This window comes from Coturnix japonica, chromosome 27 (assembly GCF_001577835.2).
Source record: "Coturnix japonica isolate 7356 chromosome 27, Coturnix japonica 2.1, whole genome shotgun sequence".
In the NCBI taxonomy this organism is placed as follows: Eukaryota; Metazoa; Chordata; class Aves; order Galliformes; family Phasianidae; genus Coturnix; species Coturnix japonica.
The window spans coordinates 2217062-2230325 of record NC_029542.1 but is presented as its reverse complement, the minus strand read 5'-3'; the positions used below and the strand labels follow the sequence as shown (position 1 = coordinate 2230325).

The window sequence follows — 13264 nt, the reverse complement described above, 5'->3', positions numbered from 1 at the left end:
AACCCGAATAGAACCCGAATAGAACCCCAGCAGAACCCCAGCAGAACCTCAACAGAACCTCAACAGAACACCAGCAGAACCCCAGCAGAACCCCAGCTGAACCTCAACAGAACCCCTATAGAACCCCAACAGAACCCCAACAGAACCCTAATAGAACCCCAACAGAACCCTATAGAACCCCAGCAGAACCCCAACAGAACCCAATAGAACCCAACAGAACCCAATAGAACCCCTACAGAACCCAATAGAACCCCAGCAGAATCCCAACAGAATCCCTACAGAACCCCAACAGAACCCCAGCAGAACCCCAATAGAACCCCAGCAGAACCTCAACAGTACCCTAATAGAACCCCAACAAAACCCCAGCAGAACCCCTACAGAACCCCATCCACCATCGCGGTTCCGCTCGCTGGGTGGTACCCGCACCCCGAGCGCTGCTTCGCGACCCCGAGCGCAGCATCGCACCCACGGTGGGCGGCAGAATGCGGGGTGGGGGTATGGGGGGGGTATGGGGGGNGGGGGTATGGGGGGGGTATGGGGGGGTTGGGGAGGGGGGTCGGTGGGATGGGGCCGGCGATGCGGTTTTGGGGTGGGGGCAGCGGGGGCCGCCGGGTGAGGGAGAGGCGGCCGCACACAAAGGAGCGGCGCTCGGATCCGCACCGCGCAAGGAACCAATCGCCGCCACGGCCGCGCGATAAAAGGGGCTGCGGGGGGAGCGCGCACGGAGCGAGGAAGGGACGGAGCGAACGACGGAGATACGGACGGACAGAGCAACGGACAGCACGGGGAGGGCTCAGCCCTTGTGCTGCTCGGCGGCGGACCCGGGGGTATGGTGGGTTTGGGTTTGTCGGGAACAATGGGGGAGGGGAACAAAGCGGGGTGGGAGGGCTCGGAGATGATGGGGAGAAATGGGGGCTGCAGGTGGGGAGCCCCGATAGCGGTGCTGCCATATGGGGCTGCGCAGCAGGTGGGGGACCCCCCCCCCCAAAATGTCTGTGTGATCCTCCAGGGGGGAACTTCTGCTCCGGGAGGCGGCTCGGTCGAGGGACTTTAGGGTGGGGGAGCACTCGGGGGATGCTGTCTGAGCTCTGGATGCCTTTTGGGGTTGGGATTCTGTTGGGAAATGGAGAGGGGTCCGCACCCGGTGCTGAGCGGGGAGGGGAGTGAATAGGGTCTGGGCGTGCGGTGTTTAGAGGGGGGTGGGTAGGAACATTTTGGGGTTCCCCAGCTGTGCTGAGCTCCCTCTTTGTTGTGTGCTGCATCCCGTGCTTGGGGGTGTGGTGGGGTTGGACAGATCCATTTTCTTAAGCTGAGCAGAAAGAGAGGAGATAGAAGAAAACCTGTTAGATCCCCGCTTCTCTATGCCCCCTCCTCCCCCAGCCCCTTGGCTGCTGCCTGCTGTATCTCCGTGCTGTGTCTCCCAGCGCCCATCCAGCCCTGCTTTATATCCCTGCAGCCACAGGTCCTCCATCACCCCCTCAGGAGGTTGTTGCATGACTGTGAGGTTTGATCCCAACGTGAACACACCCCCAGCTCTGACATCCCCCACCCCGAGCAGCTGGGGACCCCCCTCAGGGCTTCACAAAGGGAAACAGCTCTGCTTTCACTAGGGGGAAAGGGAATGGATAAAAAACCAAAGTGTTCAGCATCACCCAAAAAACTACAGCCCCAGGGCTCCCAGTTGGCAACTCTGTGCTGTGACCATTGGGTAAGGCAATGATCTGGTCCCTGTAATCCCTTTGGATCCCTCAGACCAGCTGAGATACCACGTAGATGATGGGTTTTATTGGTTTTTCCATTGTTGATGGGGTGGAGATCTGTTTTGGAACGCTGGAGTTGTGTGGCAGCCTGTGCTGTGCTTTAGGAATGGGGCTTTGTGCACTGAAAGCATCTCACGAGGGCTCTCCAAGCTGAGCTTTAGGGCTGGGGGCAGCATGCCTGCAGCATTATTAATGCTGATTGAAACATAATGGCAGGGTAACTGATGGACTATAGTCTGAACCAGCCTCAGTGCTGCTCCCCTCTCCCCATGGGGTCCCATAGGAGGCAAACTCCCAGGTGAGCAGTGAGGCTCAGCACGGGGTGTGCAGTGACCGCATACATCCTTGTTTCTATGAGGCTCACAACAAAAGTACTGGCCTTTTTTGCTCACCAGAAGCCCCCATGAGGCTTCTCATTAGGGAAGGGAGTTCCATTTGTGGTTTCCTCCTGCAGGCCTGTGAACCTACAAGCAGTCCCATAGCTGTGAGGGGTTTTCCTTTTCCTCTATGCCCATCCTTGGCTCTTTGCAGCCCATTGTCACACAGCTGCCATGTTCCTAGAGGTGTCTGCCTTTTGCTTTCCACTAATACCATTTTTTATCTGCCATCTGGGAGTGTTGCAGAGCTTACCTTGCTATTAGCAAAGCTCCGGGGTGGACAACGTTAAATCTGGGTGAAGGGATTATAGCAGTCTTTAAATACACAATATATTTCTCACTCCTCCTGTGAGCCCATAGCCCGCTCCATATCTCCATATGGCCAGCGAGTGGGGGGCACTGCAGGGGAAGAGTGGATCAGCACAGATGTGTGTTGCTAGGGAAGGGGTCCAAGGGGGATGCAAAGGTCTGAGCCCTCCTCTGGTGCAGCAGAAGGGATGGAGAACTTGTCTTATAGGAACAGATTAAAGGGATTGGCTTCTTGTGGTCAAAAAAGAGGAGGCTGATAAGCATAACCTCCATGAGTTATAGTGGGCAAACTGGGAGCAAAATTCCACAGTAAAGGGATAAACATGTTGGTAGGAAACTGGGAGGTTGAGTTTGTGGGTAGAACATGGGGGGAGTCTTCTAAGGCTAAGGAAGCACTGAGAAGGGGATGGAAGGGGCAGAACTGCTGTGCTTGTGTGTGCTGCACTTAGTACCATGCTGCAGAGCTTCCAAGTCTTCCTTCTTCTGAAGCATTTGTGCCTAATGTCCAATCTGAACCTCCCAACCTGTCATTCTGACTCTGCTTTATCATCTGGTGCTAATGAGAGACATTTCTCTGCCTGGAAAAGAATCTCCTCTCCCCCACCCAGCAGCTCCCTGCTGCATTTGTCCACTCTCTGAACTCTGAACGAGATAGCAGAACCCAGGGAGCAGAGATTCCCTTCGTGGTTCTTAATGGATGCCATAAAACATGGCTCTAGTCCAAGGGATGGGCTGCTCTGTGCTTCAGTTCCCACTGCTGGAAAACAGATGGATCCCAGCAGCATCCTCAGGGTAAGGCTGGACGTGGAGCTCCCAGAGCTGAAGGTGGGAGAGTAGAATGGCTGGGCAGGGGCTTCCCCTGGCTCCTGTGGGTCCTCCATTGTTGCTCTGACAAAGGCAGCCCTGTTCCTCCCCACAACTATTCCTTGTCAGCATCCCTCAGCATTTCGGCTGCAGATTTCCTGCCCACTGGCAGCCTTTCAAGAGACAGCACGAAACGTGGATGGAAAGTGGATGAGAGGGGCAGCCCTGCGTGGTGGGGCTCAGTAGGGTCATGGGGGGCTGCATGAGTGGACCACTTGGTTCCCTCCAGAGCCCTCTGTCCTGGATTGCAGCAGCAGGAACCTGGGCTGGGTCCCAAACACCAGTGTTGGCTTGGAGCCACTTGAGGAGCTCAGATTTGAAGCCAACTTAGAATCATGGAATCATTGAGGCTGGAAAAGACCACTCAGACCATCAGGTCCAATTGCCAGCCCATCACCACCATGACTTGAGGTCTGCCAAGGCTGAAGCCATGACCACCACACTTATGTTGTCCAACCCAGGCTGCAGCTTGCTGCCCCTTTCCATGCCTGAGGAGCTGCAGCAGCACTTGGGTTGTTGTGTCCCTGGGCTGATGCTGGCCTGTTTGATGCAGGGGTTGGCCATGCCATGGCCAGCATTTGCACTAATCCTACACGTGGTCATGGGGATGTCAGCAGTACCAAATATAATGCTCAACAGCCCCTCTGAGGAGTGGAACCCATGGCATGCTGCTGGGGACATGGCATCTTCTTGGGATGGAGAGGGAGAGGGCCTGGATCCTCCCCCCCAAACTGTGCTTGGTCTTTGGGAAAGCCTCCGGCCATGGCACAGTGATCCCAGCAGTAAACACTGACTTCACAGGGCTGCTAATGGGAACCATATGGCAGAGAGGGGCCTCTCACCCTTTGCAGTCACGCTGCTTTCCTGTGCTGGAAAGCCATCATCAGCTTTCAGAGACGCTCTCAGCCAGCAGTGGGCTGCTTGGGGGCCCAGTGAAATGGGGATGGTAGGCAGCAAGGGCAGTGCTGTGTGTTGGAGGCAGGTCATGGTCACTGGGGGATATGGTCCTCCAATGAGTTGGAGAGTTTCCACAAGGGGCCACTCCAGATGCTCCCCTGACCTTACATGTGTCCCCAGGGCCAGGCAGGTGAGAGGCTGTGAATCAAATGCTTTGTGACTGAGCAGCTTCTGGGCTGAATGCTGCCTTCTTCAGCCCAAATTACTCCTTGGTTAGTGCCAAAGGACAGAACTGCAGCACTCCTCCTGCTGTACTCCCAGCAGCTGCATGTGCCCTGCAGGTGAGCTCCAGCCCCAAGCCTTGATCTCAAGCCCAGATCCATTGGAAGGCCATCAGATGCTCCAAGGAAGGGCAGGAAAAGTGAAAGCTGCAGCATGTGCAGGGTGAAGGGGTTCTTGTCCCATCCTGAGCTTTATGGTAAGAAGTCAGTACTCAGTCCTCCTCTTCTTGGGCTGTATAGGTGGTGAAGGAGCTTAGGAACAGAGGCCTAGATAAATCAGGGCTAGCGGCCGTGGGTGCCAACATGCACCATGGAAGCCTGGACTGGGCTTCCTTGCTTTGTCACAGACATCATCTGTGGTCTTCATGAAATCACCAAGCCGTTCCAGCACTAGCAGTCCTGGCATCGATGTGGCAATGTGTCCTTAAGCAAAGCCTGTGCCGTGGGGGTTCCTCTGCACACAGAAGCGTGTTTACTGCTTTGGGCTCAAATCCCCCCTGTGCAGACTAATGCCTCCTTGAAACAGCGATGACAGCAGCTGGAAGCCTCTTAGAAACACTCCCATGGTCACTAACGTGCTCTGTTTCCCTTATCGCTTCAGCACACCCTTCCCCTTTGAGATTTCTACTCCCGTCCTTGGGCAGGAAGGACATTTAGCAACATCTACTCTTGTCCGTAGGGCAGCTACACCAAAGGGGCCTCTCTTGAAACAGAGACCGGGGCACGGGACTGCAGAAGGGTATGTGCATGGATGGAGAACATCAAGATATAGGTTGGGATAATTGTGATGACCTTGAAGGGAATGGGATTGGGGGGCTGCTGAATGCAGGAAAAGAAGGGAAAAACAGACGCAGAAGGAGACAAGGATCATGGGGAGGAACTGGGGAAACTGAGGCAGCTGGGGTAGCGGGGGGAGATGGGCTGTAGGGGAAGAGGAAGGGGAGGAGAGATGTTGGAGGGACAGATGTTGCAGGGAGAGGTGAAAGGAGGCAAGGAGGACAAGGGCTGTGCATCCGTGCTGGAGGTACGTGGGGTATGGACCAAAGGGGCTTTGTGGGTTCTTTGGGTTCCCCATGGGGTCTGTGCACCACGCAGACCCTGCAGGTGTGGGAGGGATGGTGCTGCACCAGGGGAGAGGGGGGTGGGGGGTTCTGCATGGCCTCCAGCATCACCCGCCTGCGTGCGCTGCCTCCTCGCGAGCAGGAAATAACAAGCAGACCGCAGAGAGGACAGGAAATGATTTAGGTAAAATCGGAGTTGTGTTCTCAGCTGGGGCTGGGAAGTGTCTGCAATGAGGGTTGTCAACCCCAGCTCTGGAAGCCTGGCTTTGCTGCTCAGGTTGCTGAAAGCAGTTGCTCATTTGGGGTGTTTTGGTTGGTTGCTGCAGCTCGAGCCTGATGGCAGCTACTGGGTGTTGGGGCTTTCTGGGGATCAAAGAGTTTCCCAAACCCAAATCATGTTTGCAAATGTTACTGGGAGACTGGATTGGCAGCACATCCCCATCATTGCACAGCTCCCATTTTGCAGCCTGGTCAGCATGGGGGGCTCAGAGGGCACAGCCATGGATTGGTGTCCCCACTCTGCACCTCCCTCTGCACCCAGAGCTCAACTCCCCATCTGTTTCACATGTGCAAAACAGGGCTCATCAACCCTGACCTTTTATGGGTGTTTTGAAGGTAAAGCACAATGGGGAAAACCCCGAGGATCTGTCAGTACCTTTTCATCTCACTTTTACCAAACAGGGTGACTTTTTTAAAGCTGTGCTGGGAGGCATCAAACCATCACAGGAGCTCAGCCTGAGAAAAGACAAAGTTTCCATCACTCGCTCTGCTGAGCTGTGAGTCGCTCTGTTCAGCTTCTCTGGGCTAAAATTAGACTAAAATCTGGCGTCGCCCATCCTTCGGTGGCTGCACCAGTGACAGTCTGGGCTCTGGGTTTGCTGCCTCAGCAGGACAGCAGCTCTGGCTGGAGGCTGTACCTGCCTGCTGACAGCTTGCTATTGCCTGCTAACCACCTTCCACATGTGGTTTAGAGGATGCTTACAGCAGCTGCCACTTTGCTTCTCATCCCTCTCCAATCTGAGCCCAATATCTCTGTATGGGAAAGCCTCAGATCTGCATGATGGCCCCACCTCAATTCCTAACACTGAGCCCTGTTCCGTATCAGCCTTGCCTAGATGTCTTGGATTCCCTCAAAGAACCCCTGTAGCCCACCAGGAAGCCAATATCACACACCAGCTCCTGCAGGGCTGTGTGGCTGCGGGGTTGGGGTGATGAAACCAGCCTCACTCCCACTGACATTTCCTTTCCAGGTGTTGCAAGAGGACCGACCGCCTTCAACACCTCCCCGGGAACATCAGCCCACAGACTCCAAACTCAGGATTAAAACCAACTGAGGAGGGGACAGAACCATGTTCCAGGCCTCAGAAGCTGCCAGCACAACCCCGTCTCACGTATGTTGCATCCCCTGCAGTTTGCATAAGAATTCAGAGCCAGTTGAGTTTGTTCTCAGAGGTTGAAGGCTGTGCATAGAGGTGGTGTTTCACAATGACCAAAGGCACAGCTGCTGCTCAGACAACAGGACCTGGGGGTGGGAAGGTTCCAGCAGAAGGTGCTGTTTGCTGAGTGCATTGCTGAGCACGTTGTCCAGGCTCTGGTGCACCTCGTCCAGCACTGCTCGCCCCGCTTGGCTCGGGTTGCTGTCTGTTTGTTTGTGTTTCCATGGCTTTCCGTGATCACAATTGTGAGCATGCGAGCTGCTTAGGATTGGGGTGATCGGAGATGGAAAAACATAAAGGCTTGAGAACATCCCCTGCTGGGACAGGATATGGCCCTTCCCCGAGGGAGGATATCTCAGACATGAAATAGATAGCGTGCATGGTCGGAGCCAGGAGGCTGCCGAGAAGTGACGAGCGGCAGCAGAGCACTGCAGCCTTGGGAGCGGATGGGAGGCAGCATCCTCCTCCTTAGCACTGCTCAGCTAAGCCTGGAAGGAGCCCATTAACCCCAACCCCAGCAGAGCACCTGTGGTTGCTTTGCCAGCACTGAGAGATGCAACTGGTTTTACACAACCTGAGCCTCCTCGCTGCCCACACTGCTCTGTTGACTTTGGCTTTCCCTTCAGCCTTGTGCAAAAGTGGGAGGGAGAGAATGATGTCCCCGACCTCAGGCAGTGAGAGCAGCTGGGAAATGTCTGGAGAGGCAGCTCGGTGAAGTGAGAGCTTCCTGTGTGTCCTTTAGACAAACTGCTTCCAAAAATACAAAGGAGAAACGCTGGGGAAGGACGAGGTGGGAGGAGCGGGGATGGGAGCTCACCATGGGGGCAGAAATGGGGCTGTGCTGCCCAAGCAAAGCTGAAGCTGCAGCAGGGGAAGAACAGGGAGGCAGGGGGTGATGCTGCAGGGTCACTGCCTGATGGGGCCCCTCTAGGGCTGCACTGAGACCTTGCTCAGAGACCCTGAGGGCAGAGGTTTGGGCACCTCAGAGTCTGTGGGCTCTGAGTGACACCCAGCACGTCCTTAACTCCACTCTCCCCTCCATGCACACACAGTCTGCAGGGACTTGTGAAAGCTTTTCAGTCCCGCTGATGGCGCAGGAGTTTCCTGTGCAGGCCTGGCTGCTAACAGGGGAACTCAGAAACAAAAACATCTGGTGAGGGGCAGCCAGCACTGCCTGCTGCATCAGAGTGAGGGGCATTCCCAGATATAGCACAGGGAAAGTGCCAGCCCTCCTACAGAGCCCTGAGTGTTGAATAAGCCCTATGGGATAAATGCTTGTTGGCCAGAAGGAACCACGAGCAGCATCTCATGACAAAATAGAGCTGTTGTTAATAAAAACTTTTCTCTCCTTAGGAGGCAAAGAGCAACTCAGGAAGCAGCACAGTGCAGCGCTCCAAGGTACTGCAACTCTCCTTCACCCTATTGCTGTGCGAGGAGGTGGGGAGGACAGAGATGGGCACAGGATCTCTGAACCCCTTTCCTCACCTTCTCTCCTTCTGGTTTCTCCTTGCCCAGTCCTTCAGCCTGAAGGCCCAAGTGAGGGAGATGTGCACTGCCTGCCAGAAAACCGTCTATCCCATGGAGCGGCTGGTGGCCGATAAATTTGTCTTCCACAACTCCTGCTTCTGCTGCAAGCACTGCCATGCCAAGCTCAGGTGAGCAGTGCTGGGTGCTGCTGTGGTCCTTACTGGCAGTTATGGGGCGCGGGGAGGCTCTTCACCCACCTGCCCATTGCAGCCCTCCTCTTGAAGGGCAGGGGAGGACCCTCCGTCCCTTTTCTGCTAAGGGCCACCTGCACGTTCCTTCCTCTCTCCTCCCCTCTCCCTGAGCTCCCAAGCCCTTGCTGAGTCCCACTAACTCCTCTCTTTCCCCAGCCTGGGCAGCTACGCGGCGCTCCATGGGGAGTTCTACTGCAAGCCCCACTTCCAGCAGCTCTTCAAGAGTAAAGGCAACTACGATGAGGGCTTTGGGCGCAAGCAGCACAAGGAGCTGTGGGTGCACAAGGAAGTGGAGAGCGGGACCAAGTCGGCATGAGCAGGGCACGGCCCACCCTTCCCTGGAGCCCAGCAGACAGCACAGAGCAGTGCTGAGCCAGTGCTGACTGAGCTGATGTAAAGCAAAGGGGACCCAAGCAGCAGGGGATGGGAGGCAGCTCAGCTTACCTTGGGGTGTCTGAGGATGTCTGGAGGGATCCTACAGACTGTAAGGATGGGGGCAGATGTGAGTGGGGTGCAGCCCCCAAACCCAGAGCCCTCTCTCCCTGATGAGATCAGACCAGAAGCTCTTGCCCCCTGTGAAATCCCAGCCCTGTGCACACATTCCAGGCCTGCTGCCATGGAAAGGAGATGTAAGGGCTCTGAGAGCCCCAGCCCAGCCTGTATGTCAGAGCAGAGCTTCCAGTACCAATCCTGCCTTGCTGGTGGCTCTGAATAAGAAGGTTCTTTGGTTTACATCAGCTCAGTTCAGTTGGGATTGTTCAGCCTTAAGGATGTTGCCCTGCGACTGTTTAACGGTGTCTGTCCTTTTTATATTTGCCTTCCATTGGTACGTTCTGCGCTGGAGCCGGGTGCAGCTCCACGCATCACACCGCGCCATGCGCTCTTTTATTTTTGTAATACAAGGTTTCCAAGCCTTCCCTGTCTCATCCTGTGCTTGCAGGGTCACGGGGAGGTGGGAGCAGTGGTCGGGTCCAGTCCGTTGCTGTACAAAGAGCCTCTGCCCACATAGGACTAAGGGACCACCCCTGGGGATGCGCATGTGATGCTGGGGCTGAGACAGATGCTATTTGGGGAGCAAATTCAGGATTTCACATTGCACACCAGTGAGCTACAAAGCCCCAGCTGTGACCACAATTCAGATCACATACAGATCTGTATGATGATGATCTGTAACCCTTCTCTGCCCAGCGGGTCATGGCATCACAAAGGGCAACCAGGTTGTACAGGCATGATTTCTCCTTGGTGAATCCATGGTGATTACTTCAGATAAACTTCCTCCCCTGCACCTACAAGAGGTGGGTACAGGCTGCCCACCAGAGTACGATCCCAGAGGGATGGGTGATACCTGGGCTTGGTGTCCCTCCTGTTGGACAACACTTCTCCCATTGTTTGTTATGAGACTTCTTAAAGACACACGTGGGGATATCCAGTGCACTGCAAGGACTGCACACACAGACCTGTGAATGCCAGCCTCACAACGTGCTCTGCCTGCCCGTCACACAGGTGTGCTGGATCCTTACACCACAACAAAAGCCATTTCCTGCCCTCCACTGCAAGATTCATCACAGCACAAATGCAACAAGTGCCTGCTGCTCTGCAGAGGGCCCCTGTGACCCTGATCGGGTTCCGGTCCCATCCATGGCTTAGAAAATGAAAGCAGGCTCTTTGGTTTTGCTTCCTGTTTCTTGCTGGCTTCACTTCCCTGTTCTCACACTGGCAGACTGTTCTGCACAGCGGGGAAATTGTATGCAAGGCATTTTAAACTAACCTAGACCATTTTCCATTCTGAAAACTGAAAACTGGGATTTTGCTCAATGACAGAAGCAATCCCCCTTCTCTACTATCTCACTTTCCCATACGCCCTTTTCACATGGGCACAGCAAACTCTCCCTGAATGGCTACTACACACAAATGGGAAACTCTGCTTCCCAGATGAACATACCAGGCTCTGTGCACAGGGAAGCCCTGGTGGTAGCGTGCATGGCAAGACACCTTAAACAACACCCTGAGCTTATCTGATCTGCCTGATATGTCTGAAGGATGGTGTTCTGCACAAGTGACAACACACACTTTCCCAGTGAGTACCAAAAGCAGCAGCATCTCACTCAGATCCTACAGCTGGCTGTAGTGAGACTTAACAGCATAAGTACCCATGGAGAAGAGAACCACCAGTGGTTCCCAGCACACACAGCTGCCAAACACCTTCTTAGCTATTATTGGAAGTTTCGGAGCAGCCAGGAGCCAGCCACCAGCTTGGAGCAGCGTTCTGTGCTCCCTCTGGTGCAGCTCGGCAGCACTGCGCAGCAGCACCCGCAGTTGGGACAGACGATTTGGAGCTACGTAGGGAGGAATCTGCCTGCACTGCTGGGTTCAGAGGGCAGCCCGCAGCCTTTGGGATGGGGAGGAAGAGCTGGGGAGATGGCTGCTGCATGCACAACTACTGGGGGAGGCTGCATGGAGCTCAGAAGTTGCACTTAGATGTAGCACAATGCCACAGTGCCACCTGCATTTCCTCTCCTCCACTGCAGAGATGTGGACTTGCACTGAAGATACAAAATGAGCACTAGGCAGAGCTCCACACCAGTGGAACCGGGGACAGGGCAGCAAACTGCGCCAGCATTTCCTGGATATAGTGCAATACACCCACACGGTATTAAATCCAGAAGACATTGTTCCTAGTTAAGACTTTACTATGCTAACAGAAATAGCCACAGCAGTCTAATATAACCAGCCTCTTTGAAGATTTGAAATTACATTTGCTTCAGAACTGTATAGCACTGGATTTAAAGAGAAAACTTACCTTAAGTCACCTTCCCTTGAGCCACATTATAAATATAACACCATTTACAGGGGGGAAAAAAAACCCTTTGAGGTTTTTAGGTTCATTCCTTTTGTGCATTGGTCAGTCCTTGCGGCAGATCATTCCCACCTCCAACCCAAGTTTGCACTTTCCTCTCCCACCCCCTGCTCCAAACCACCCAAGAAGAAGTGTGGGGAAGATGCAAGGCAGGACCACACACTGCACTCATGGAACACAGTATTTCTGTGGAGTATATTGCTCATGAGAGAGCAGCCCAGGAGTGCACAGGCCATCCTGCAGCTCTAACACGTAAATCTCATGTTCGTTCTTAAAACAAATGTTACCCCTGATCACACAGAGCAGTTAGGAGAAGGAAAGCCTCAGCTTTGGGAAAGGTGTCCTGCAGTAAATGCCTGTGAGCTTCTAAGCTTGTCCTGTGGCATGAGTGGGAATTACAGGTTCTAACACAAAGAAAAGGTGTCAGGAAGCAACAGGAGATGGCTGTGTCTGGTTCCATAGGACATTTTTGCTCTGACACAACTTCAGTTGTCTGGTTCTCATCAGTTTTGCAAGAGCACATAAGTGCTGCCTGTATACTTGTTTCACATGCAGGGGTTCCCATTGCATCAGCCTATTAACCCATTTATTCTTAGTTGTTCACATTTAACATTAACAAATACTTATGCATTTAATAGACACAGCAACTAACTATAATCTGACCTGGGAAAAGGAGACTGCAGGGAAAGTTATGGTTCTGGCTCAGCATCTTGAGGGACCACAGCGGCATTCAATCCACTGCTCAAGTGACAGTGGCACTAAAGAGTAGCTCATAAACACAGAACAGCACCAGGAAAAAAAATGAGTGTCTGAGCAAGCTCTGCAGACTGACTTTATAGGAACGCTATTTCTGTCCTTTCTTAAGATAGTATGCTGGAAAAAACCATAAAACCTGAAAATATTCAGAAATATGGGCTTCCATTCCCTTACTCTGCTTTAGGACAACTAAGCTTACCCTGCCCAAATCCTGAGCACACTCCATGCAAGTCTTCCCTTCTGTGGGACGGCGTCAGTTCTGGCAGCAGAGCACGTGGTATCTCCCATCTGCCTGAAGCCCAAAGGCCTCACTTCTCCACATCTTTGCTTTATAAAATGACCTAACAACACAGCCAAAGGAGAAACAATTCAGGATCAGCTTCCAGATATTTTGAATAAATGCTTCCAAGCAGGATGAGCTTCACAAGTTGGAGCTGCAGCCTCCTTGGGGAATGAATCCCATGAGCTCCCAGCTGAAGCAAAGAATCCCAGCCAGGCCAGACACCATCATACAAACCATTTCCTCGTGGTCTTGCTGCCCTTTTGCCTCCCTTTTGACAATCCACCTCTGTAGGTATGGGTGAACAAGGACCATTTATAGACCCATGTCTAGACTAAAGAACTCACAGCACAGTCCAAAGCTCAGCTTCTTCTCTCCATCCACAGACTCTCCATGTGCAGAGCCGATGAAGCAGCCCAGCTCCCAGCCTGCAAGGTGAAATGAAGACATTGCTATTTTTATGCTCTAACAACAGCAGCAGTGAAAACAAAATCTAGACAGAGCCATTCTACCTTTTGGAAGAGTGAGAATGGATGAATGTGACCTTCCAAAGAGGAAGTGCTTATCTGATCCAAGAAGCAATGCTTCACAATAGGACACTTCACCTGTCCCAAAAAATAAATCCCTGAAAGCAAAGAATTCACCCTTTAGTTAAGGTCCTTGGTTAA

At 53.5% G+C, this 13264-nt stretch overlaps 2 protein-coding genes across 11 annotated transcripts in view; one reads left to right on the top strand and one right to left on the bottom strand.

Annotated features, from left to right (window-relative positions):
* The first annotated feature begins 607 nt into the window (after positions 1-607).
* LIMD2 (LIM domain containing 2) lies at positions 608-9619 on the top strand. Of its 9 annotated transcripts, none has more exons than XM_015885665.2 (6): positions 618-827; positions 5168-5227; positions 6800-6940; positions 8339-8383; positions 8501-8640; positions 8860-9619. In XM_015885665.2, the coding sequence occupies exons 3-6, from the start codon at positions 6899-6901 to the stop codon at positions 9017-9019; spliced, it is 387 nt and encodes a 128-aa protein (XP_015741151.1). In that variant the 5' UTR covers positions 618-827; positions 5168-5227; positions 6800-6898; the 3' UTR covers positions 9020-9619. The 9 variants fall into 9 exon arrangements, with proteins under 9 accessions (XP_032305301.1, XP_032305304.1, XP_032305300.1 ...); XM_015885667.2 differs by having other exon boundaries at positions 618-832; XM_032449410.1 differs by having other exon boundaries at positions 608-827; positions 8339-8640.
* MAP3K3 (mitogen-activated protein kinase kinase kinase 3) overlaps positions 5564-13264 on the bottom strand; it is a 44685-nt gene continuing 36984 nt past the window's right edge. The window contains exons 17-20 of one of the 2 annotated variants that reach the window (XM_032449407.1): positions 13163-13221; positions 12944-13024; positions 12516-12657; positions 5564-6284 (exon numbers count right to left, since the gene is read on the bottom strand). In XM_032449407.1, the coding sequence (XP_032305298.1) occupies positions 6209-6284; positions 12516-12657; positions 12944-13024; positions 13163-13221 (358 nt within the window). In that variant the 3' untranslated portion in view covers positions 5564-6208. Of the gene's footprint in view, positions 6285-11743; positions 12434-12515; positions 12658-12943; positions 13025-13162; positions 13222-13264 lie in introns of those variants that run through there. The other variant, XM_032449408.1, reaches the window with a different exon arrangement.

What these genes read in the sequence shown, in the direction of transcription:
- LIMD2 (XM_032449409.1), top strand. Translation starts at nt 6,899, where the DNA reads ATGTTCCAGGCCTCAGAAGCTGCCAGCACAACCCCGTCTCAC. An exon ending in CCAGCACAACCCCGTCTCAC is followed by an intron (nt 6,941 to 8,338) that starts GTATGTTGCATC and finishes TTCTCTCCTTAG; the next exon opens with GAGGCAAAGAGCAACTCAGG. An exon ending in CACTGCCATGCCAAGCTCAG is followed by an intron (nt 8,641 to 8,859) that starts GTGAGCAGTGCT and finishes CTCTTTCCCCAG; the next exon opens with CCTGGGCAGCTACGCGGCGC.